This window comes from Lampetra fluviatilis, chromosome 1, assembly GCF_964198595.1.
Source record: "Lampetra fluviatilis chromosome 1, kcLamFluv1.1, whole genome shotgun sequence".
NCBI lineage: Eukaryota > Metazoa > Chordata > Hyperoartia > Petromyzontiformes > Petromyzontidae > Lampetra > Lampetra fluviatilis.
The window spans coordinates 23,129,928-23,149,237 of NC_136275.1; the positions used below are offsets into that span (position 1 = coordinate 23,129,928).

Consider the following 19,310-nt stretch of genomic DNA (forward strand, 5'->3'; position numbering starts at 1 on the left):
TGAATAGTAAATTTAGACTTGAGATTTACACTATCACTGGTGTGAATGCCCAAACAATTACACATGACATTTGTTTTCAATAGTTATTGTATGACAAGCACGAACACAACTTGCATTTAGAAGTAGTATGTCTGTGTTGCTCTACCTTGTTTCCAGCTGATCACGATACATAAGGAGTAAATTAACCTTATGGCGGGTCCCCGGGGTCCCGAATAAACGTCAGTGAAAATCGTAATTAAGTTATTTATTTTTGGCGACTCCATCCTACCACGCACATAAATGCCGTGACCCACCTAGCGCGGATCATTCTGTTGTCATGTCGTCCAAGCGCAGCGAGAACGAATGCGCAGAAGAGCTGAACAAGCGAATGCACTCCATGCTCGGGTATGGGCAGGATCATAATAAGTATTATCCAAAGCTGCTCAAACTGCCTGCACGACTTAAGTCCTTTATTTGTCATAATGGTATGCATCATACAGTGATACTGCTCTCTTATCTTCATTATTATTTGTGACCAACCAATGTCTGCTGCCAGGATCAATCGATGACAATCCTATTACCTGCACATATTTAACAGATAAGATGCGTTGCACCGTTAGTTCCTCCTGTTTGATAATACTTATCTTGTCTGTATGGATCTGTGCAGATAGTCCCCACAAACCGCTCATATCCATGTGGATAAGAGGAGCGGCGACCCACTACTCTGTAGAGTAACATTGATATAAACGCTTGTTACAATATGAACAGCGCATTGAAAAGGCGTACTATTTTATGTACTGTTTACAAAGTGCGTTCACAAATCCACACTGAGAAACATGATGATTGACAGAGTGGTGTAGATCATTTTTTCGATAGTGTATTTAAATAGAGGTACTGCAGGTAAGTAGTTTTAAAGCGCATAGTTTATAGTTTAACAACACTTGCCACTATCCTTCAAAGCCATTGGTGAAAAAGAGCAAAGTTTTTGTTGACATTTTAATATAATGTTTATGCAAGAGCTGGGGGCTTAAGGGACCCTGGGGTCCCGCCATACGGTTCAAATAACCTCAATCAATTTACTTACATAACCAAGGTTATGTAACATAACCAATGTACTCTAATTTCAGCAAAATATTTTGGCTTTTAATAAAATGCAGATTTAGAACATACACATAATTATTTAGTAGCATTATAGAGCAATTATATCCCTAAAGTACACTTTTGCAGACAATCAGCTATCATCCTACGTAAATATTAAGTAGATTTTATTTGTAAATTGGAATACCCAGAGAGTAGTGATCGTGACCCAGTTTAACAAAATTGATCCTCAAAGATTTACTGAGCACGAGTAATTACACATTGCAGGTCAATGTTTGGAACACACTCTGTAAATAACGCGAGACGATCGTGAGCAGGCGTGGGGGTGTGAAGATTTCCGAGATGTGCGACGATTAGTTTGTCCTAAAAAAATGGCGCATCGTCTGACTACGCCGAACACCCTCGCCCGGGCCCGCAGTTACCTCGAGGCGGCCACGGGACGACGAGAAGGACGGCCAGGGCTACCACTTCGTGGCGAGGGCTGACATGGAGGTGGACATTAAATCTGGCTGCTACCTTGAAAGCGGCGAGTACGAGGGAAACCTGTATGGCACCAAGATCGAGTCGATCCACGGTGTGGTGCGCGCCGGCAAGATGTGCATCCTGGACGTGAACCCCCAGGTGATTTCTCACGTGACGCAGTTGTTTTTGGAGCCGATTTATATTTGATTTCATTGCTGTACTTTATTTGCATTATTTTTCTATTGTCCCATGGATGGATGGATGTTGAACTTATTTCACACCGTACGTAGCCAACCGTTCTAATCGGAAGTGCAAATCAAATTTGCTCCAACGTGGATATATGACTTTAAACGCCCTGAAGACTGTTGTCATAATGAGTCAGTTCTTTTTGGTTCTTTCGGTAAACTCATGTAGAAGGGAAATAATAAAAAAATAAAAATAAAACATAATAAAATTATTCTCACGTTTCGGCCACAACGCAAGCAGCCGTCCTCAGGTGAAGAACAGGTCTGTCGGAAAGACAGAGTCTGAATGACAGACCTGTTCTTTACCTGAGGACGGCTGCTTGCGTTGTGGCCGAAACGTCGTGAGAATTATTTTATTATCTTTTATTTTTATTATTTTATTATTTCCCTTCTATGTGACTTTACCGAAAGAACCAAGAAGATGAATCCCTGCAGTCACGAAAGCTTTAAATTGAAATGAGTCAGTTATTTCTTGACTTAAAACTTTCGTGACTGCAGGAATTCATATTCTTGGGTCTTTCGGTAAGTCACGTAGATAGGTTAAAATAAAATAACAAAGCAATTACGATGTTTCGATCGCGACACAAGCAATCGTCATCAGGAGAAAAAAATGCGGGAAAGCTGCTGAGGCAGGATGTTTTAAAGGTTTGAAATGGGTGTAGCCCAAGGGTCATAAGCGAAGTGGGCAGGGCTAGTGATGTTAAAGTGAGAAATTTGCATGTAAATGTAAGATCGGAGAGCTACGTCCACGACGACGAAGCTGCGGAGGTGGCTATTGTATTGTGAGAGATTAGCATGTCAATGTAAGATTGCACAGCCACCGCCACATGGAGGAAAACGAGCAACGGTGGCTGTGTTAGTGAGATTTTAGTAGTTATTTTCGACTCTCTGGTTTTACATTAACAGGTTAAATGTCTTTACATTAACAGGTTAAATGTCTCACTAACACAGCCACCTGGTTTATATGCTCCTGGGTCTTGGCCCCGCCCTTGGCCACGACCACCTTCGAGAAACCTCTTGAAGTTTCTCGCCCCTTCCCGTAGGATCTCACCCTTACACGTGACCACCCCCAAGCCCCTACCTGGGGCCCCTGTGTAGATCTTACTGGTCACGTGCCTTCCAGGGTCAACCAGAGTGCCATGGCCTTGGGTAACCTCATCCCATGGCTGACACTCTCACACTCCCTCCTGTAGGAGTCAGCACTGCACACCACGCGTGGTGCCACTGCGCTATCCCAGTGCTCACCGAGCCCCCTCTAGGGCTGGTACTACACCCACCTACGGGGTGTACGCGATGACAATGCATCACACGCCGTGCTCTCTAGAGCCGGCATTACACAGTGACATACACGATGTCGCTACATACGTGATGTCCGCGATGCGAGTACATCGCATGCCGTGCCCCTCTAGCGCCAGCACCACACAGTGACATTCGCGATGTCACTACACAGGTAAGCCGAGCTTTCCCCCCTCTGCTTCATGGTGATGATAGGTGCCAAGACCTAAACTGTACAATAGTAAAAATCTATATGTTAAAAACGTGTTAATATGAATTTGTAGATTTGCAGTACATTGATTTTAGGTAAAATGTCAAATCAATTGCTTGGGTGTTAATTACATCTCAATGTAATCAAATGTGATTTGTTTCGTTATTTAATAATTTGCAGTATCATATTCTCTGTTGGGGTACGCTGACAAGTTGATAGGGCTGGTCGTCGATACACGATAAGCTGAAGTTTGGGGACCACTGCCATAAAGGGGTGGGGGCATCAGGGTGGTGTGTTCAGGGTGGTGTGTTGGTTTTTGGTTTCAGGGAGCCAGCATGCATTAATCAAGTGTGTCCTATCTTCTGCAAAGTATGAACAACGGTGACAACTAACCTCCGATTAGGACGCCTTGGCTATATACGGTGTGAAAGAAGTTCAACGTAATACGTAAATACTGGCTAAATGGAATCAGGGTTAGGATAATGATAACTTGACACTAGTTTTGTAGGGACTGACACTATTTGCCTAAACAAATAAATAAATAGTAAATGCTGTTGAGAACAAATTAATTTCTGAAGAAAAAAATATAATGTGCTTTCTGATTATTACAATATTAAGTTTATGTATAGAAAACCTATTATCTTTTTTTTTATTAAAGCAGAATTACGTATTTATTACTCAAATTTGTCTATATACATTTCCAAATGGGCATGACAGATTATGTGGATTAAGCACTTAATACGTCATGGCCTGATTCAGATGATGTTAACTTGTCTCCCAAAGTCAAGATCATCAATCAAGAAGAAAACAATAATGCCTGGCTTGAATGGTTATTGGAGAAAAATGTTTAAGTTAGTTTGAGAGCTTATGTACAGTATCATTGACAACAATGCATAAACAAATTATATCTATGTGCAGAGTTGCATGTAAATAATATAAAGCACTAGCGGTAAGTACCCAGCATTGCCCGGGTCTTAAAAATATTTCAAAGCTACTTAAAAAAATCTAACAGCAGTGCGTAATGACTATGATGGTACCTGCTATGATTACAGCTGTGCATACTGTGGTGGTACCTGCTTTCACTGCAGCAATGCATACTGTGGTGGTACCTGTGTAATAACGTTCAGGAGGACTTGGACGCCGGAGTTGGAGGCACACTTATTTATTCCGTACAAGGCGCAATACAGACCGGGACATACAACACTGGAAAGGGTGTCGGCCCCTTCACCCGTCTAACTGGGGAGACACACTCTAGGCTACCCCTAGCCTACCTCTCGGTCCTCCACTATCGGGCTAGGGGAGGCTAGCTAGCCCAGCACTGGCCATCTGGGCTCACGGCGCCCGGAGTCCCCAGACCAGCTCTGACAAGAGCACCGGCTTTGGCTCTCGGGGCCACGCCACTGGCTCGGTCCTGGTCGGCCCTGACAAGGGCGGCGATCCAGGGGAGTCCAGGGCTCTATCTAGCAGATCTTCCTTCTTCACTGGTTAAGCTTCATACATTCTGCCTCGAGCCCTCCGGCTCACTCCCTTATATACCAACTCCCCCCTGAGGGGTGGGGCCCCAGGGGATCCCAGCTCCGAGTCAGCCCCCCAGGCTGCCCGGTGCAGACGTCACTGTGAGCACCCCCCTGTGCACCGACATAGCCACGCCCACTGTGTTTGTTTACCGTCTGATACCATTGTATAACAGCCCCTCCGTAACACCCCTACATCACCCCCCCCCCCTGTACAGCTCGCAGCCGTCCCGGCTGCAACAAAATAACAATAAAGATGTATCCCCCCCTTGAACCCGTGTGTGCCTCACAAATTTTTAACAACAATAACAACAGGAAGAGAAAACAACCCGACGCACCCCCCCCCGAATAAATACCGAATCCCGTAAAAACAACATATATACAATTTTCAGGAAAAAAACAACACATATACAAATCTCAGGAAACCAACATATATACATTTTTGAGGATCTCACAAAAGTCTGCGCATTTTTGCGCGCGTTCTTGCAGCAGGCCCGTCACACGGGGCAACCCCGGTTGGTGCAATGGTAGGTGTCAACAGTCCGGTTTCGAGGGAGTCATTCTGTGCTGCTGAGTCACCCCCGACATCCCCAGGGGGGGTTGGCGGGCATGAGCCCGTCACTCCCGATGCACCTGGAGGCGGAACAGTTGACGGCAAGTTAGGCGAGAGCAGCGAAGCCGGACCCCGGGAGTTGGCGGACCCCTCACATGTTTGGCCATGCGTGTGTGAAGTGGGAACATGGACCGCAACGAACGGTTTCAATCTGGAGGGGTGCACGAACCACCGACGCTTCCCCCATTTGATACGCACACACTGTGGCCGCAAAACCTGCACCACTTCTACAGGACCCCGCCACGGCCGCCCCAGCTTAGAGGAGGTTGCCAGTGGTACTTGGGGACAGTGCAACCACGCCCTGTCACCTGGTTTCCACTGAAGTACATGCGCCCGACCCAGCCGGAGTCTCTCATTAGCCTTCTGGCGGCGGTCCGAATTCTGCATAGCCGCCTCCCGTGCCTCTGTCAATTTCTCGATATTGAATTTAACATGTTCGGCCAATTTAGATTTACCCCGCGGCGTGGACATCTGCAGCTGTGTCGGAACAGGTGGGTTAGGCTCGCGGCCGTACATTAGGAAGAAGGGCGAAAATCCCGTTGCCGCATGGGGAGCCACACTGTGGCCGCAAAACCTGCACCACTTCCACAGGACCCCGCCACGGCCGCCCCAGCTTAGAGGAGGTTGCCAGTGGTACTTGGGGACAGTACAACCACGCCCTGTCACCTGGTTTCCACTGAAGTACATGCGCCCGACCCAGCCGGAGTCTCTCATTAGCCTTCTGGCGGCGGTCGGAATTCTGCATAGCCGCCTCCCGTGCCTCTGTCAATTTCTCGATATTGAATTTAACATGTTCGGCCAATTTAGATTTACCCCGCGGCGTGGACATCTGCAGCTGTGTCGGAACAGGTGGGTTAGGCTCGCGGCCGTACATTAGGAAGAAGGGCGAAAATCCCGTTGCCGCATGGGGAGCCATTCTGTATGCCGCCAACACCCCCTGAATCTGAAGGTCCCAATTGGTCTGTGAGTCAGAGACCTGTTGGGACAGCATGGACGTGATAGTCCGATGCAGACGCTCCACCATGCCGTCAGTTTGCGGATGGTATGGGGAGGTACGAATTTTTTTCGTTCCCAGGAGCTCGCAGACTTCGTGGAGAAGTTTACCCGAAAAATTTCTACCCTGGTCGGTCAGCAGCCGCTCCGGAGCACCTTTGTCGAGGACGTATCCCTGCACGAGTCGACATCCCCCCCCCCGACCGGCTCCCCCGATGCGACGGCGCAAAGCGAGGAGGGAGGTGTCCTCCATCTGGAGAGGCCCCCATTCAGCAACAGGCAACCCCAGCAAGGAATCCTTTCCCTGTTGTTCAATCGGACCCATCATTGAAGGCGCGTCAGCGGCAGCCGCCAAAACCGGATCAGACATGTCATTCGGAGGCTTGCAACGCCCCGACCCAAGGAGGCACGCGCATTCGGAGGTGGTTGGCAGCCGTGACAGAGCGTCCGCATTCGTGTGGCGAATGCCCTTACGATACGTGGTTTCAAAATCGAAGTCCTGGAGAATCTCCAACCATCGAGACAATTGCCCCGATGGCTGTTGAACTCGCAGGGCGTACTGTAGTGCCGCATGATCTGTGCGGACGGTGAAATGACGACCGTACAGATATGGGCGATACTGTTGAATGACAATTGCCAATAGTTCCCGATGGGTGACACAGTATCTTTGTTCCGCCGGAGACAACACCCGACTGCCGTACGCTACCACACGTTCCACGCCGTCAACCACCTGCGAAAGCACGCCCCCAATTCCCGTGTTGTTCGCGTCCGTATCGAGCAAAAATGGTTTAGTAAAGTCCGGATAAATCAATGGCGGAGCTCTCACCAGAGCGTCCCGGAGGGATTGAAAAGCAGCCTCCTCCTCCTGTCCCCAGTGAAACCGGACCCCCTTCGATGTCAAAGCATGTAAGGGCTTTGCAATCGTCGCAAAATTAGCGACAAACCGTCGGTAGTATGACGCGAATCCAACAAAACTCCTGACCTCACCCACAGAGGTGGGAGTCGGCCAGGAGCTGACACATTGCGTTTTGGCGGGATCGGTAGCAATACCTGAGCGTCCGACGATATGTCCCAAATACCGCACTGATTCGCGTAACAAATGACATTTCTGGGGTTTGAATTTCAAATTAGCAGCCCGCATTTTGAGAAAAACCGCCCGCAACCTCTGGAGATGTTCGTCGAATGTTTTACTGAAGACGATGACGTCGTCCAAATAAATCAAACATGAATCCCATTGCAACCCAGCCAAAACCATTCCATCAATCGCTGGAAAGTTGCCGGCGCTGAGTGGAGCCCCATCGGCAACCGGTTGAATTGAAAAAGGCCGTGCGGTGTACGGAAAGCAGGTTTAGGTTTTGAATCGTCATCCAGAGGGAGCTGCCAGAATCCCGAAAGCAAATCCAATGTGGAGAAGAATCGCGCCCCCGCCAAGGCGTCAAGCGATTCGTCCATCCGAGGGAGCGGGTATGCGTCGGCAACAGAAATTTTGTTCAGCCGACGAAAATCGACGCAAAAGCGCAACGAGCCGTCATGTTTTTTAACTAAGACAATCGGCGCACCCCAAGGGCTGGTAGAAGGAGAAATGATATCGGCGGCTAACATGTCATCAACGGCCGATTTGACATGTTCCTTTTCGGCGGGACTCAACTGAAAAGGATTCTGGCGTATTGGCGCGCTGTCACCTGTGTCAATATGGTGTCGCAGCAAATTAGTACAGCCCAAATCATATTTGTTTTGACTGAAAACGTCGGAAAACTCGCGCAGAAGGATTCTAAGCTTTTCACGCTGTGAGTCGGACAGGTCCGACGATCCCGCACAAAGCGCATCGAGCCACCCTTCATCCCCGTCCGTATGTGGTCGCGGTGGAGGAGCAGTGGTTACGTGATTAATGACGGGTTCCTCACAGGGCACCGGCGTTGCGTGCGCAAGCACGGTCCCTTGAGGAACCACCGCCGTACGCGACCCCACATTAAGGACCGCGATGAAAGGGTCCCCGTCCCCTCTCACAATGGTCTGGGCCGGTAATATGTCAGGTCCGCTAACCCCGACCCTAGATGGTCCTAGCAGAACCCCCTGGTCCCCAATCCCCTTAGCAAATGGTCGACGTAGCCTAAGAGGCACGAGCATCTGGGCTCCCGGCGGTACGCGTACTGTCCTTGCAACCAGCGCCGGTACTGTTGCAAACGCCGTCCGACCCGTAGAGGGGGATGGCAGGAACGAAACACATCGGCCCGACGGAAGCTCAATGCAAACTTGATCGACCAGGATACGAATCGGCATTTTGGCCAAGAAATCTGTCCCCAGCAGGCACGGAACCGCCAGCGAGGAGGAGACCAATATTGGGCCAGATAATTTAATATCCCCAATACAAATTTGTGCGCGGATTTGTCCAATTATGCCCAGTGAGCCCCCGTTAGCAGCGTAGCACGGAACATCAACGGGAAGCAAAGGACGGCTTTGAACAGGAAGAATGTTATAAATCAATTCGGAAACAATAGTCGCCGATACTCTCGTATCGACAAGGATTCGCACCTCAACCCCGTCAATATGCCCAACAACGACCGACGACCCCGACGATGTGGCAACAACACGATGGGCCAACTCGGACCACTGGCTGGGCTGAAATGCAGTCTCCACAGTGGTACGTTTTGGCGCGACGACAGGTAATTTACGACCCCCGTCCGTTGCGGTGCGTGAGTGTGCGACGGGTGTGTGCGTGGGCCAAACATGTGGCGTGCCGCGACTCGCCGGGTTTTGTTGGTGAGGCTTGGGAAGAGGCGCGACGTCCTGTCGAGGCGTCCTGCCGCGCTGCCGAGGAGAGCGGCATCCCGAGGCCACATGGCCCCGGAGGCCGCAATTGTAGCAGCGCGTAAGTGCTCCCGATGACTTGGGTTGGTCCTGGCGGCTCGGTCTGTCCCGAGCCGGTCGTACTCCCGATCTCCATTCCATCGGGCGGTCGACGGCGCAGATTTCTTCCGCTGGGAGGGTGGCTGCAGCGACGGTATGGACGGCCGCCGCCTTGCTGGCCTTTCGACGCTGGGACAGCAAGTTTGCATGGATGTGTCGCGCGGCCCGCAGGGAACACATCTCCGTGTCGTCTTGCGCCAAGACGACAATGTCCAACTCGTCAGCAAACAGCAGGATTTTTTCCGTGACCATAGCGTCCACCCCTTCTTCATCCATCCGCGGGAAAGCCGTTTTCCCCAGTGCCAGGAGAGCCATACGGTACGCCAGGGGCGACTCCTTGGCACCCCGCTGGCGATCATAAAACAGCTGCCTGCAGTCCGAAGGTGGTCCATAGACTGCAGCGAGGAGTTGAAACGCCATCTGCAGTGTGGCGCGCTTCGCTTTCGGCGCCGAGGTGAGAGTAGCGAGGGCATCACTGTCGAGCATCGCCGGCAGCGCGCGGAGAGCTTCGGCATCCGTCCACTGCGCCATTTCCTGGTGGGCGAGAAAACGCCTCTGGAAACCGCCCCAGTCACCATCTTCGCCCACGAACTCCTTGAGAGGTGGTAAGCGCTGGTGTAACACGGCGGCCGCAGTCGATGGTCGCCCCCCGTCGCTCCCGTCACTCGGCACGGTTTTGGCGGGAAGGGCGTGTGGCATCGCCGGTCGCTCTGCTGGTGACGCGCTGACCGCTCCTGATGACGTGGCGGCTACTGTATGCCCGATGTCGGGCGCGTGGCTCAGGCCGGCCCCGCCCTCAGCACCCACTGTAGTCATGGCGGGAAATTCGAAATCCGGCCCCGTGGAAACGGCGGGAACCAGCGCTGGCCGTCGGCTGTCGTCGCTCCGCGGCGCTCCACCAGCCGCGTAATTTCTTCTAGTGTGGCGGCAGCAGCGTAAAGTAGCTCCGCCAGTCGCGAATGAGCCTGCCGTAGTCCGTCAGCCGACGGCTCCCATCCGTCCAGACGTTGTGGTGTGGATGGACCCGGCCCTGGCTGCTCGGCGTCACCGTCAGCCATCTCGGGCTCAAAGTCGGCATCAGGTTTCCTCCGCCCCCGGTTCTCTGGCACGAGCCGTCCGTCGCGTGTCCATGTTCGTAGAAGAGCACTTCTGACGCCAGATGTAATAACGTTCAGGAGGACTTGGACGCCGGGGTTGGAGGCACACTTATTTATTCCGTACAAGGCGCAATACAGACCGGGACATACAACACTGGAAGGGGTGTCGGCCCCTTCACCCGTCTTACTGGGGAGACACACTCTAGGCTACCCCTAGCCTACCTCTCGGTCCTCCACTATCGGGCTAGGGGAGGCTAGCTAGCCCAGCACTGGCCATCTGGGCTCACGGCGCCCGGAGTCCCCAGACCAGCTCTGACAAGAGCACCGGCTCTGGCTCTCGGTGCCACGCCACTGGCTCGGTCCTGGTCGGCCCTGACAAGGGCGGCGATCCAGGGGAGTCCAGGGCTCTATCTAGCAGATCTTCCTTCTTCACTGGTTAAGCTTCATACATTCTGCCTCGAGCCCTCCGGCTCACCCCCTTATATACCAACTCCCCCCTGAGGGGTGGGGCCCCGGGGGATCCCAGCTCCGAGTCAGCCCCCCAGGCTGCCCGGTGCGGACGTCGCTGTGAGCACCCCCCTGTGCACCGTCTGATACCATTGTATAACAGCCCCTCCGTAACACCCCTACACCTGCTATGATTACAGCAGTGCATACCGACTGTGGTGGTACCTGCTATGATTACAGCAGTGCATACCGACTGTGGTGGTACCTGCTATCACGACAGTAGTACATGCTGACTCTATAGCAGTATTTATCGACTCTATAGCACAAAGTACTCAACTGACAGAGTGGCGTGGTGAGGCCTAGTCCCGTGCAGAGCCTCCGGCCTCGCCTAGATTGTCCAGCCGGTCGAGGTGGCACCTTGGCAGGCTGGGGCTGGGCTGCTACCCCTGACTGCTTCCCAAGCCACGATCTCCCCGGCCGCTCTGCAGTAATATCTACGGCCTATAGTGGTAGCATTTAGCGACTGTATATATTAGTGACTGCATGCATCAGGGTGGGGGGGACATCACACAGTGAAGATTTAAGCTCAGCGTTTAGTGTAATTTTAAAGCATTTTTAACGTGAAAGAAAATGTCCCCTTCACTCCCACCGAAGGCGTGCGACTTGGCATGGGCCGCCCCCCCACCAAAGGCGCGTGAGTTGGTACGGTTGTGCAGGCGTCATAAATAAATAAAAGGCCTAAAGCCTATAGTGCTAGCGACTGCATATATGAGTAACTGCACGCATCAGGGTGGGGGGGACATCATACAGTGAAGATTTAAGCTCAGCGTTTAGTGTAATTTTAAAGCATTTTTAACGTGAAAGAAAATGTTCCCTTCACTCCCACCGAAGGCGTGGGACTTGGCATGGGCCGCCCCCCCACCAAAGGTGCGTGAGTTGGTACGGTTGTGCAGGCGTCATAAATAAATAAGTGAAACGTCTACAGCCTTTAGTGCTAGCGACTGCATATATGAGTAACTGCACGCATCGGGGTGGGGGGGACATCACACAGTGAAGATTTAAGCTCAGCGTTTAGTGTAATTTTAAAGCATTTTTTACGTGAAAGAAAATGTCCCCTTCACTCCCACCGAAGGCGTGGGACTTGGCATGGGCCGCCCCCCCCCCCCCCCCACCAAAGGCGCGTGAGTTGGTACGGTCGTGCAGGCGTCATAAATAAATAATAAAAATTCTAGCGCACAAAAATCGCACTAAATCCCTAATTCAACTAATTTAAAGTTGACGGGTATGAAAAAGGAATAGCGCTTGCTGACCATGGGGCTTACGGTGTGGTGCCTGGCTATTTGTTTTTTACATAAACCCCACCGTTGGAGAGCCAAGCGCGCGACCACACACACCCACACACAAACCCACAATTTTTGACTTTTTTTATAGATTGTATGATGCAAAATATTTTTTTAATCAAATCTAATATGCCAAAACATAATTATTGTTGATAATTATTGTTGATAATGATCATGTTTCTTGTTGCATAAGAAGGCTAATGACAGGTTTCAGGATGATGTCACCACGTCACCTGATGCACTCTGTGATTCACAGAGCGGTGTGGTAATGTACCCGAGGGATCCGTGCCGTGTGTGCCCCGCTCTAGGCACTGAAGCTACTGCGGACGGCCGAGTTCATGCCCTACGTGGTGTTCATCGCTGCTCCATCGGTGGAGATCCTCCGCTCTATGCACAAGGCAGCACTTGACGCTGGCCTCACCGCAAAACATCTCACCGTGAGTATCCCACTGCGTGTCTACATGCAGGCGTGTGAAAGTGAGTGTGTGTGTCCTCAGTGTGAGGAGCATTGGCCCAGCGGATAGGGCACTGCGCTACGAACCCGGTCACCCGAGTTCAATTCCCGCTCACGGCCAACACCAGTGATGATTATCTGACCCGGTCCTGGGCCTCCACTCGGTCGACTCAGTCTCAAATGAGTACCTGGTGCGGTGTGTAAACATTGTCACTAAGGAGACAAAGGTGGCCAGGCATGGTGCTGGCCACCCCACCCCCTCGTGTGCCGTACTGGCCTTCATAGGTGCTTTCTAACAGCACTTGTTGCAACAGTCTATTAAGGCTATACAGGGGGATCTTTATCTTTGTGTCCTCAGTGTAGGGAGTGGTGGCACAGTGGTTAGCATGCAGCACTAAGAACCCAGCAACCAGAGTTCAATTCCCACTCACAGCCAATACCAGTGATGATTATCTGACCTGGTCCTGGGCTTCCTGTAGGTCGAAGTGGGGGCCCTGGATTGGTTCAAAAGAACTGCTTATTTTGGTGAGTGTAACCTGCTGAGTCCAGAAATAACAGAAAGCCACGTGAAAAGAAATAGTTCTCATTTTATACAATACACAAAGCACTGTGATCCTGTTTGGTGGATCTCAATGGGTTCTATAATCCACTAGAAAGCCATGATCAGGGGTTGGCAACCAAAATAAGAGGAGCCATTTTTTCTTAAATTGCTAAAATTTCAATACCAGTATTTCAAGAGCCACAATGCATGTGAATTACGCCGCAAAGCAGTCCTTAAAAAGCCACATGTTACTCACCCCTGGCTATGACCAACAATTACCCGGATGGATTCCCATTAGCGCGGTTGGCTATGTACGGTGTGAAAAAAGTTCAACATACATGCAGCCCTGTAATATACTACAGTATAGACATAATGTACCAACACCATCAATTGGTATATGTTTTCTTTTAAATGTATGAATTCTTAGTCGGGGATTTTTATTTTCCATCAGCCACATGAAAATTATTAAGTGCTTATGTTAGTGCTCTGATTTGTCCTGAGATCGACAAAAACATGTTTTGCAATCTGTTCATGGATCGCGATCTACTCATGGAATACGATCCACTCATGGATCGTGATCTATGTATTGGCCACTGCTGATGTACGGTATAGTTTTAGTTTAATATTAAACACGAAGCTCTACCTGGTAATAGCTCAGGCACACATAATCATAGTCCTTTATTTATTTAGGAATGTGGCACTGCATCTTGCTACTCTTTGAAGGGAGCCTTTCATTGGGGTGTTTGTTTAAATGTTTTATGACTGATTTGCTAACATCAGTACAAGTGATATCAGAAACCCCTCCCCCCCCTTTGTCAATCCGCACCGACCGTCATTTTATTTGTTTATTTGTTTATTTTGCATGCTAAAGTATAGTCAAAATACTTCAGAACCAACATAGGTGGATTAAGAATGGCTGCAGTAATATACTCAAGGTAACATATTAATTCAAGCTTCAGTACTTATAATTTTCCAGTATCATTTGTCTGACTGTGCCAGCTGTGTGGCCTATGGGTTGGCCATGTCTACTGCTCGGGAGTCGGCGTGGTAACATTGCAATTTCTCTGCCACAGGACGCTGACCTGAAGAAGACGGTGGATGAGAGTGCCCGCATTCAACGCGCATACATCCACTACTTTGACCTGACGATAGTCAACGACAACATGGACGAGGCCTTTGCAAATCTGCGCGCTTACCTCGAGAGGCTGGTCAAGGAGCCCCAGTGGGTGCCAATCAGCTGGGTGTACTGACAGGGGCATTCATGAGAAAGACCCATCGGTCATCACATCAGCTCACTGTCTGCCCCTTGTGAACCTTAACGAGGTTGCCACTCTGTCGAGGATACTGGTGGCGGCCTTTGATTTCAAAGCCAGGTGGGCCCGGTGGAGAAGATTCCTCTTGAGTTGCCCATCACACGTTTCTTGGAAGCGCAGGAGCGTAGCGGAATATTTGGCATGCAAATGTGGTGCTTGGGGATAACCAAATGAAAGCTTAGCACCTGTTTTGTAAAGTGGACACCTGTTCACTTCACCTGTGTCCACTGAACTGGGTTTGCTTCATTTGCTTTTGCTTGTTGATAGGGACGGTTTACCTTGTGTGACTAGCAGTAAAGGTTCAAAGAGATTATTGTGTGTACCATTGCACTGGACACATGCAATGTGTTGTCTCATGCCAGCCTGTGCGTATAATGGTGCTGTTTATTTCTATAAAATTAGCTCCAGGCAACCTTTATCAAACCTTTAAGTCCATCTTTGACAACTATATTAATTCAGAATTCAGAGCATTCATCTCACAAATGACATGTCTGTTTATGTTGTAATGCAGCAGCAGTGGTGGTGTTCCACATACAGTGATGTGTTGTTGATTTAATCATATAAGCTAGTGCTGGGGAATAAATATCATTGGTCAGCATTGTCATGCTTGTCCCCACATCGTTATACAGAGAGTATTATGTTTTATTTGTTACATCTTTCGTGTAAATTTTTTTTGCATTTCTCTTTTCTTGGAAATTTCTTCATCTACGCAAGCATGAAATCACCTTGAAAATATCTGCAAGTCATAAGTTTAGCATGAGAATATAAACAAATCTTATTTATTTTTTGCCTTAAATTAGGCAAAATATTAAACATCTGTTAATATTTCAGTCGCATACATTTTTGCGACAAATATATATTTTATAAACGAGAAGCTGTTGTGCAGGCCTTGTAGCCCTTAGGCCTACAAAACAGGCACAGCGCACTTTCATTCATGGTCACTTATGGTAGTCTCCGTTTAATGGGAAAGGAAGCTGTGAAAGGCCAATCTGTTAATTGAGTTGGATCTTTGATTATCGCTTGGCAATTGTGTCAAAGTGTATACAAGATGAACAGTGTGGATTTCTGTGTAATCAGTTTTACAGTTGGTTTATAAACTACAGGTACTTAACCAATCTGTATTTAAAAAATAAATCGTAACACTCACCTAATATTGCACAACTGTTTTCTAAAAAAAAATCGAAACGGTTATCTCTTTAGATCACTGTTTTTTATGGACTTGTTTGAATCGGCCCATTTGCAGTTGGAAATAATACCCTGCTACTATTTATACTTAAACCTCTCATTCACATAGCAAGGTTTTACCAAATATTATTGAGGGTAGTTTTGATATCTGCTACTTGCTTGCAGCTTTATTTGAGCCAGAAAAGTTGTAAAGCGCCTTACCTTTGCTCCTATGTTGTTGGACGAATGACGATGATAGGAAAGTATTTGAAGTCGCCTTCTCTGTTGCTACGTATAGGGAACTTGATGGATTTGTGTGAAATTATCATCCTTGTTGATGTAACTGTGCCTGAATGCACGTGCACAATTTGTTGCACTAATAAGTTTTATGTTCTTGTGATTTTTTATTATTGTCTTCATCAGCCCCATATTATATGCCTTTGACACGTAGAATATCGTGCCGTTATATTTTGTGCCATTTGTGGACACGCAAGAATGCATACATTTCTTAATATCGGTTTGTGTGTCATTTCCATGCTGCCATTTTAGTCGAGAGGAAATACTCCCAGGATAGAACAGGTCTCAATTAACCCTGATGCAATGGAGTGGCCTTCACTTGGTCCTCTTTTTATTTTCATTTTTAAACTGGTGGTCCTTTTTACGTTTTATAAAAATGGGATATGATACCTGCACATTTTGTCAATGACACTGACATGCAATATCTACTCTAAAATATACATTAATGCTACTGGGCGTTTAGGCCACATGACCTACTTTGATAATACCCTGCAACATTACAGAATTGAGATTATTTCAGCCAGCTCTACAACTGTTGTGATAACCACTAGGCTCTCCAGCCTTGTAAATGGACCATTAAACACTGGAAAATATTAACATGTGCCGAATATTTCATAGGTAACTTTAATATACTCATAAAACTGGGAAAGCAACCATCCATGACATGTATCAATATTTATACTTCTGATTAAATGTAGCCAAACATGAACCGACAGGAATTGACTTTGTTCATCTGCAAGGGTGTCTGTGCATTAGCATGGTTGGCTACGTACGGTGCGAAATCATTTCAGCATACATACATCTACAATATATCACGTAGGCTTTCGCGACCAATATCATCCATAATAGAGGTTCTAATCCCAAAAAAACTATATTATGGACATCTACAATACTTTCAAATATTACATTTTCTCTTTGTACATTTTCCCTTATTTAGCATCCCATTTTAAAGGCTCCAAAGTCTCCATTGACATAAATAGAATGTTCCCTGATTAAACATTTTCCTGCATCTATTGTTCAATTTGGCTGGTTCCTTGAAAATGTTGAGGTATCACTATTTTACTCTCAAGTGATATTGAAACAAACAACAAACTCGTGCTGTCTTTTGTACTGCTGCGTTGAACTAATTCAACTGGCGTTTACATAATTTTTACTTACATTAATCAGAACAATGTTACACATGAAAGCGGACATAAACATTTCATTCTATGCTCCTTCTCACCTCTGCTAACAATCCCAGCTCTCTCTTCCCCTACCTCCGTAATGCCCAATCACAAATTCCATTCGTTCTCGCTTCTGGCCCCCTTATACTTGAACAGGCTTAACCCTACACGTCAAACAATCAGCCTCACTGCCTCTTTTTCGTTCTTCCCTTAAAACTCACTTATTTTCCCTCGCTTACCCAAACTCGCTCTTCCCCCTCCGCTTGCCCAAACTCGCTCTTCCCCCTCCCCATTATTAACACCATCATCATCCCTATTGTCAACTTCTCTACCCATTCATCACACTCACTCATCATTATTAACCACTCCTTGTCACTCGCATCATTGTTTATTTCACGCATCATACTCATCTTGCACTCCCATCCTTCTCATTAGTTTGGCTCATCTCATGACACTATGCCATTTTACAAATAAATCGTTATTTGTTGAACTACCTTGGACAAGACGCTATATATATTAAGATAAGATGCGGTAGTAGAAGTAATATAAATAATTCTTTACAGCCTTTGTAAAACTATTGAACTGCTAGATGAAGGACTTCCCACACCATGTCGGCCGTGTCCAGATGGATAGGGTACACTACACACATGTATGTTATTTTAATTCCAAGTCATATCTGACCCTAACATGCTTAAGTGAGTTCTGAAAACATAATTTCCAGTTAAAATTCCATTTTGTATATTTAGTGAAAAAACGTGCGTGTAGAATTATTAGTCTTAAAACATTGCACACACCATCTGTATTGTGAGTCCCCAATTTATGACTTGAAGCAGAGGTGAACATTCTCGTAATGCATACACTGCTTTCAATACAATGAAAATATCAAGGCCATGAATCTTTACAACCTTGGCTTTTATTTTTAGTGACTCACATCGGCTTATATAAACTGTATCTTGGGTTTTATAGTTTAGTTCCACCTCGGGGCTTAACAGGTTATACCCAGTCTCATGGTAACTTCTCTTACATCTCATCCATTTTAAAAGAAATGTTTTATCATTTTAATTTCAGTCAGAGTTTGTTGATCTTTGTTTTAGTCCTCATTGATCTACTGGACATCTGTAAAGAGCTTCGTAGCTCATCGGATTTCTCCAGGAGAAATACAGATTTTCGAAGTCGCATCATTATTAAACATCGAATGAAAAACACAAGGTTACTCCATGAATACACGCGGAACATGTGGCACCGCTAGTCCTCGCACAACCCCATGGCAAAAGACAAGGCATTGCCAAATCGCAGATCGGTATCTTTAATTGAACACGATCTGGGAGATAGAGCCGCAACTCTATCTGCCACAGCTGTGCTGTAACCTGTCTGAGCTGTCCTGGTCTTAGGACTGATGTTGGCGGATCCATATGGTGATGTGAGCTGTTGACGTACCACCTACCACTGCTGAAGATGGTGATTTAAATACAAAAAATTCCATTGTCACAAAGATCCACGTGCTTTTGCTGGGCGATGTGAAATGTGCCAGTGATTGCTGCTTACAAAAAGTGCTCATCTTATCCTACTGCAAAGTGTAATTTATTTCCCAATAGTTCTGTGTGGAATGTGTTTTTTTTTCTTTTACATCAAAGGTGATTCTCAAATGTTGTTTTAATCCGGTAAACACCTGACACTTGATTGCATTGCACCTGTTGAAATTCTCAGCACGGCCGAAACTTGCACTCAGTCACATTTGTTTATAGCATCGTAAGATAACTTACGCAAAACTATTCAAATGTTTCATCTCTCTGATTCTCCTGTTGAAGCATAAACATCTTCATTATCCATTAAACGCATTGTTTCAAGTGTTTTTTTTAAGGTAGTGCACGTATATGTAAATTGTAGTAAATGAATATGCATTCCACGTTTAAAAATAAAAAAAAGGCATAATTGCTTCTTGAGAATTCTTTTTTAAAGAACTGCCTTGCTTCTTGTGCCGACAACTAGGCCGTGCCGACATCTATTTTGTGCGAACAATCTTTTACACTATACTCTTTGGTTCTTTCGGTAAAGTCACGTCGGTAGAAATACGATAAAATAAATATTTTACACTCTTCAAGGAGTTTGTATCACCGTATATATATAGATATTTTTAATGGTGGGTTGAGGCAGATGTATTTGCTAATAGAGCCGGCTGTTCTGAGCTGCAGTCCTC

General features: G+C 47.3%; 1 protein-coding gene across 5 annotated transcripts in view; it reads left to right on the plus strand.

The window, feature by feature from the left end:
• Positions 1 to 18,947, plus strand: part of LOC144934125 (protein PALS2-like) — a 149,544-nt gene extending 130,597 nt beyond the window's left edge. For all 5 annotated transcript variants that reach the window (XM_078859607.1, XM_078859617.1, XM_078859579.1 and 2 more), the window contains exons 11-13: positions 1,496 to 1,698; positions 12,490 to 12,618; positions 14,250 to 18,947. In XM_078859607.1, coding sequence (XP_078715733.1) covers positions 1,496 to 1,698; positions 12,490 to 12,618; positions 14,250 to 14,426 — 509 coding nt within the window. In that variant the 3' untranslated portion in view covers positions 14,427 to 18,947. The remainder of the gene's footprint in view (positions 1 to 1,495; positions 1,699 to 12,489; positions 12,619 to 14,249) is intronic.
• The last annotated feature ends 363 nt before the right edge of the window (positions 18,948 to 19,310 follow it).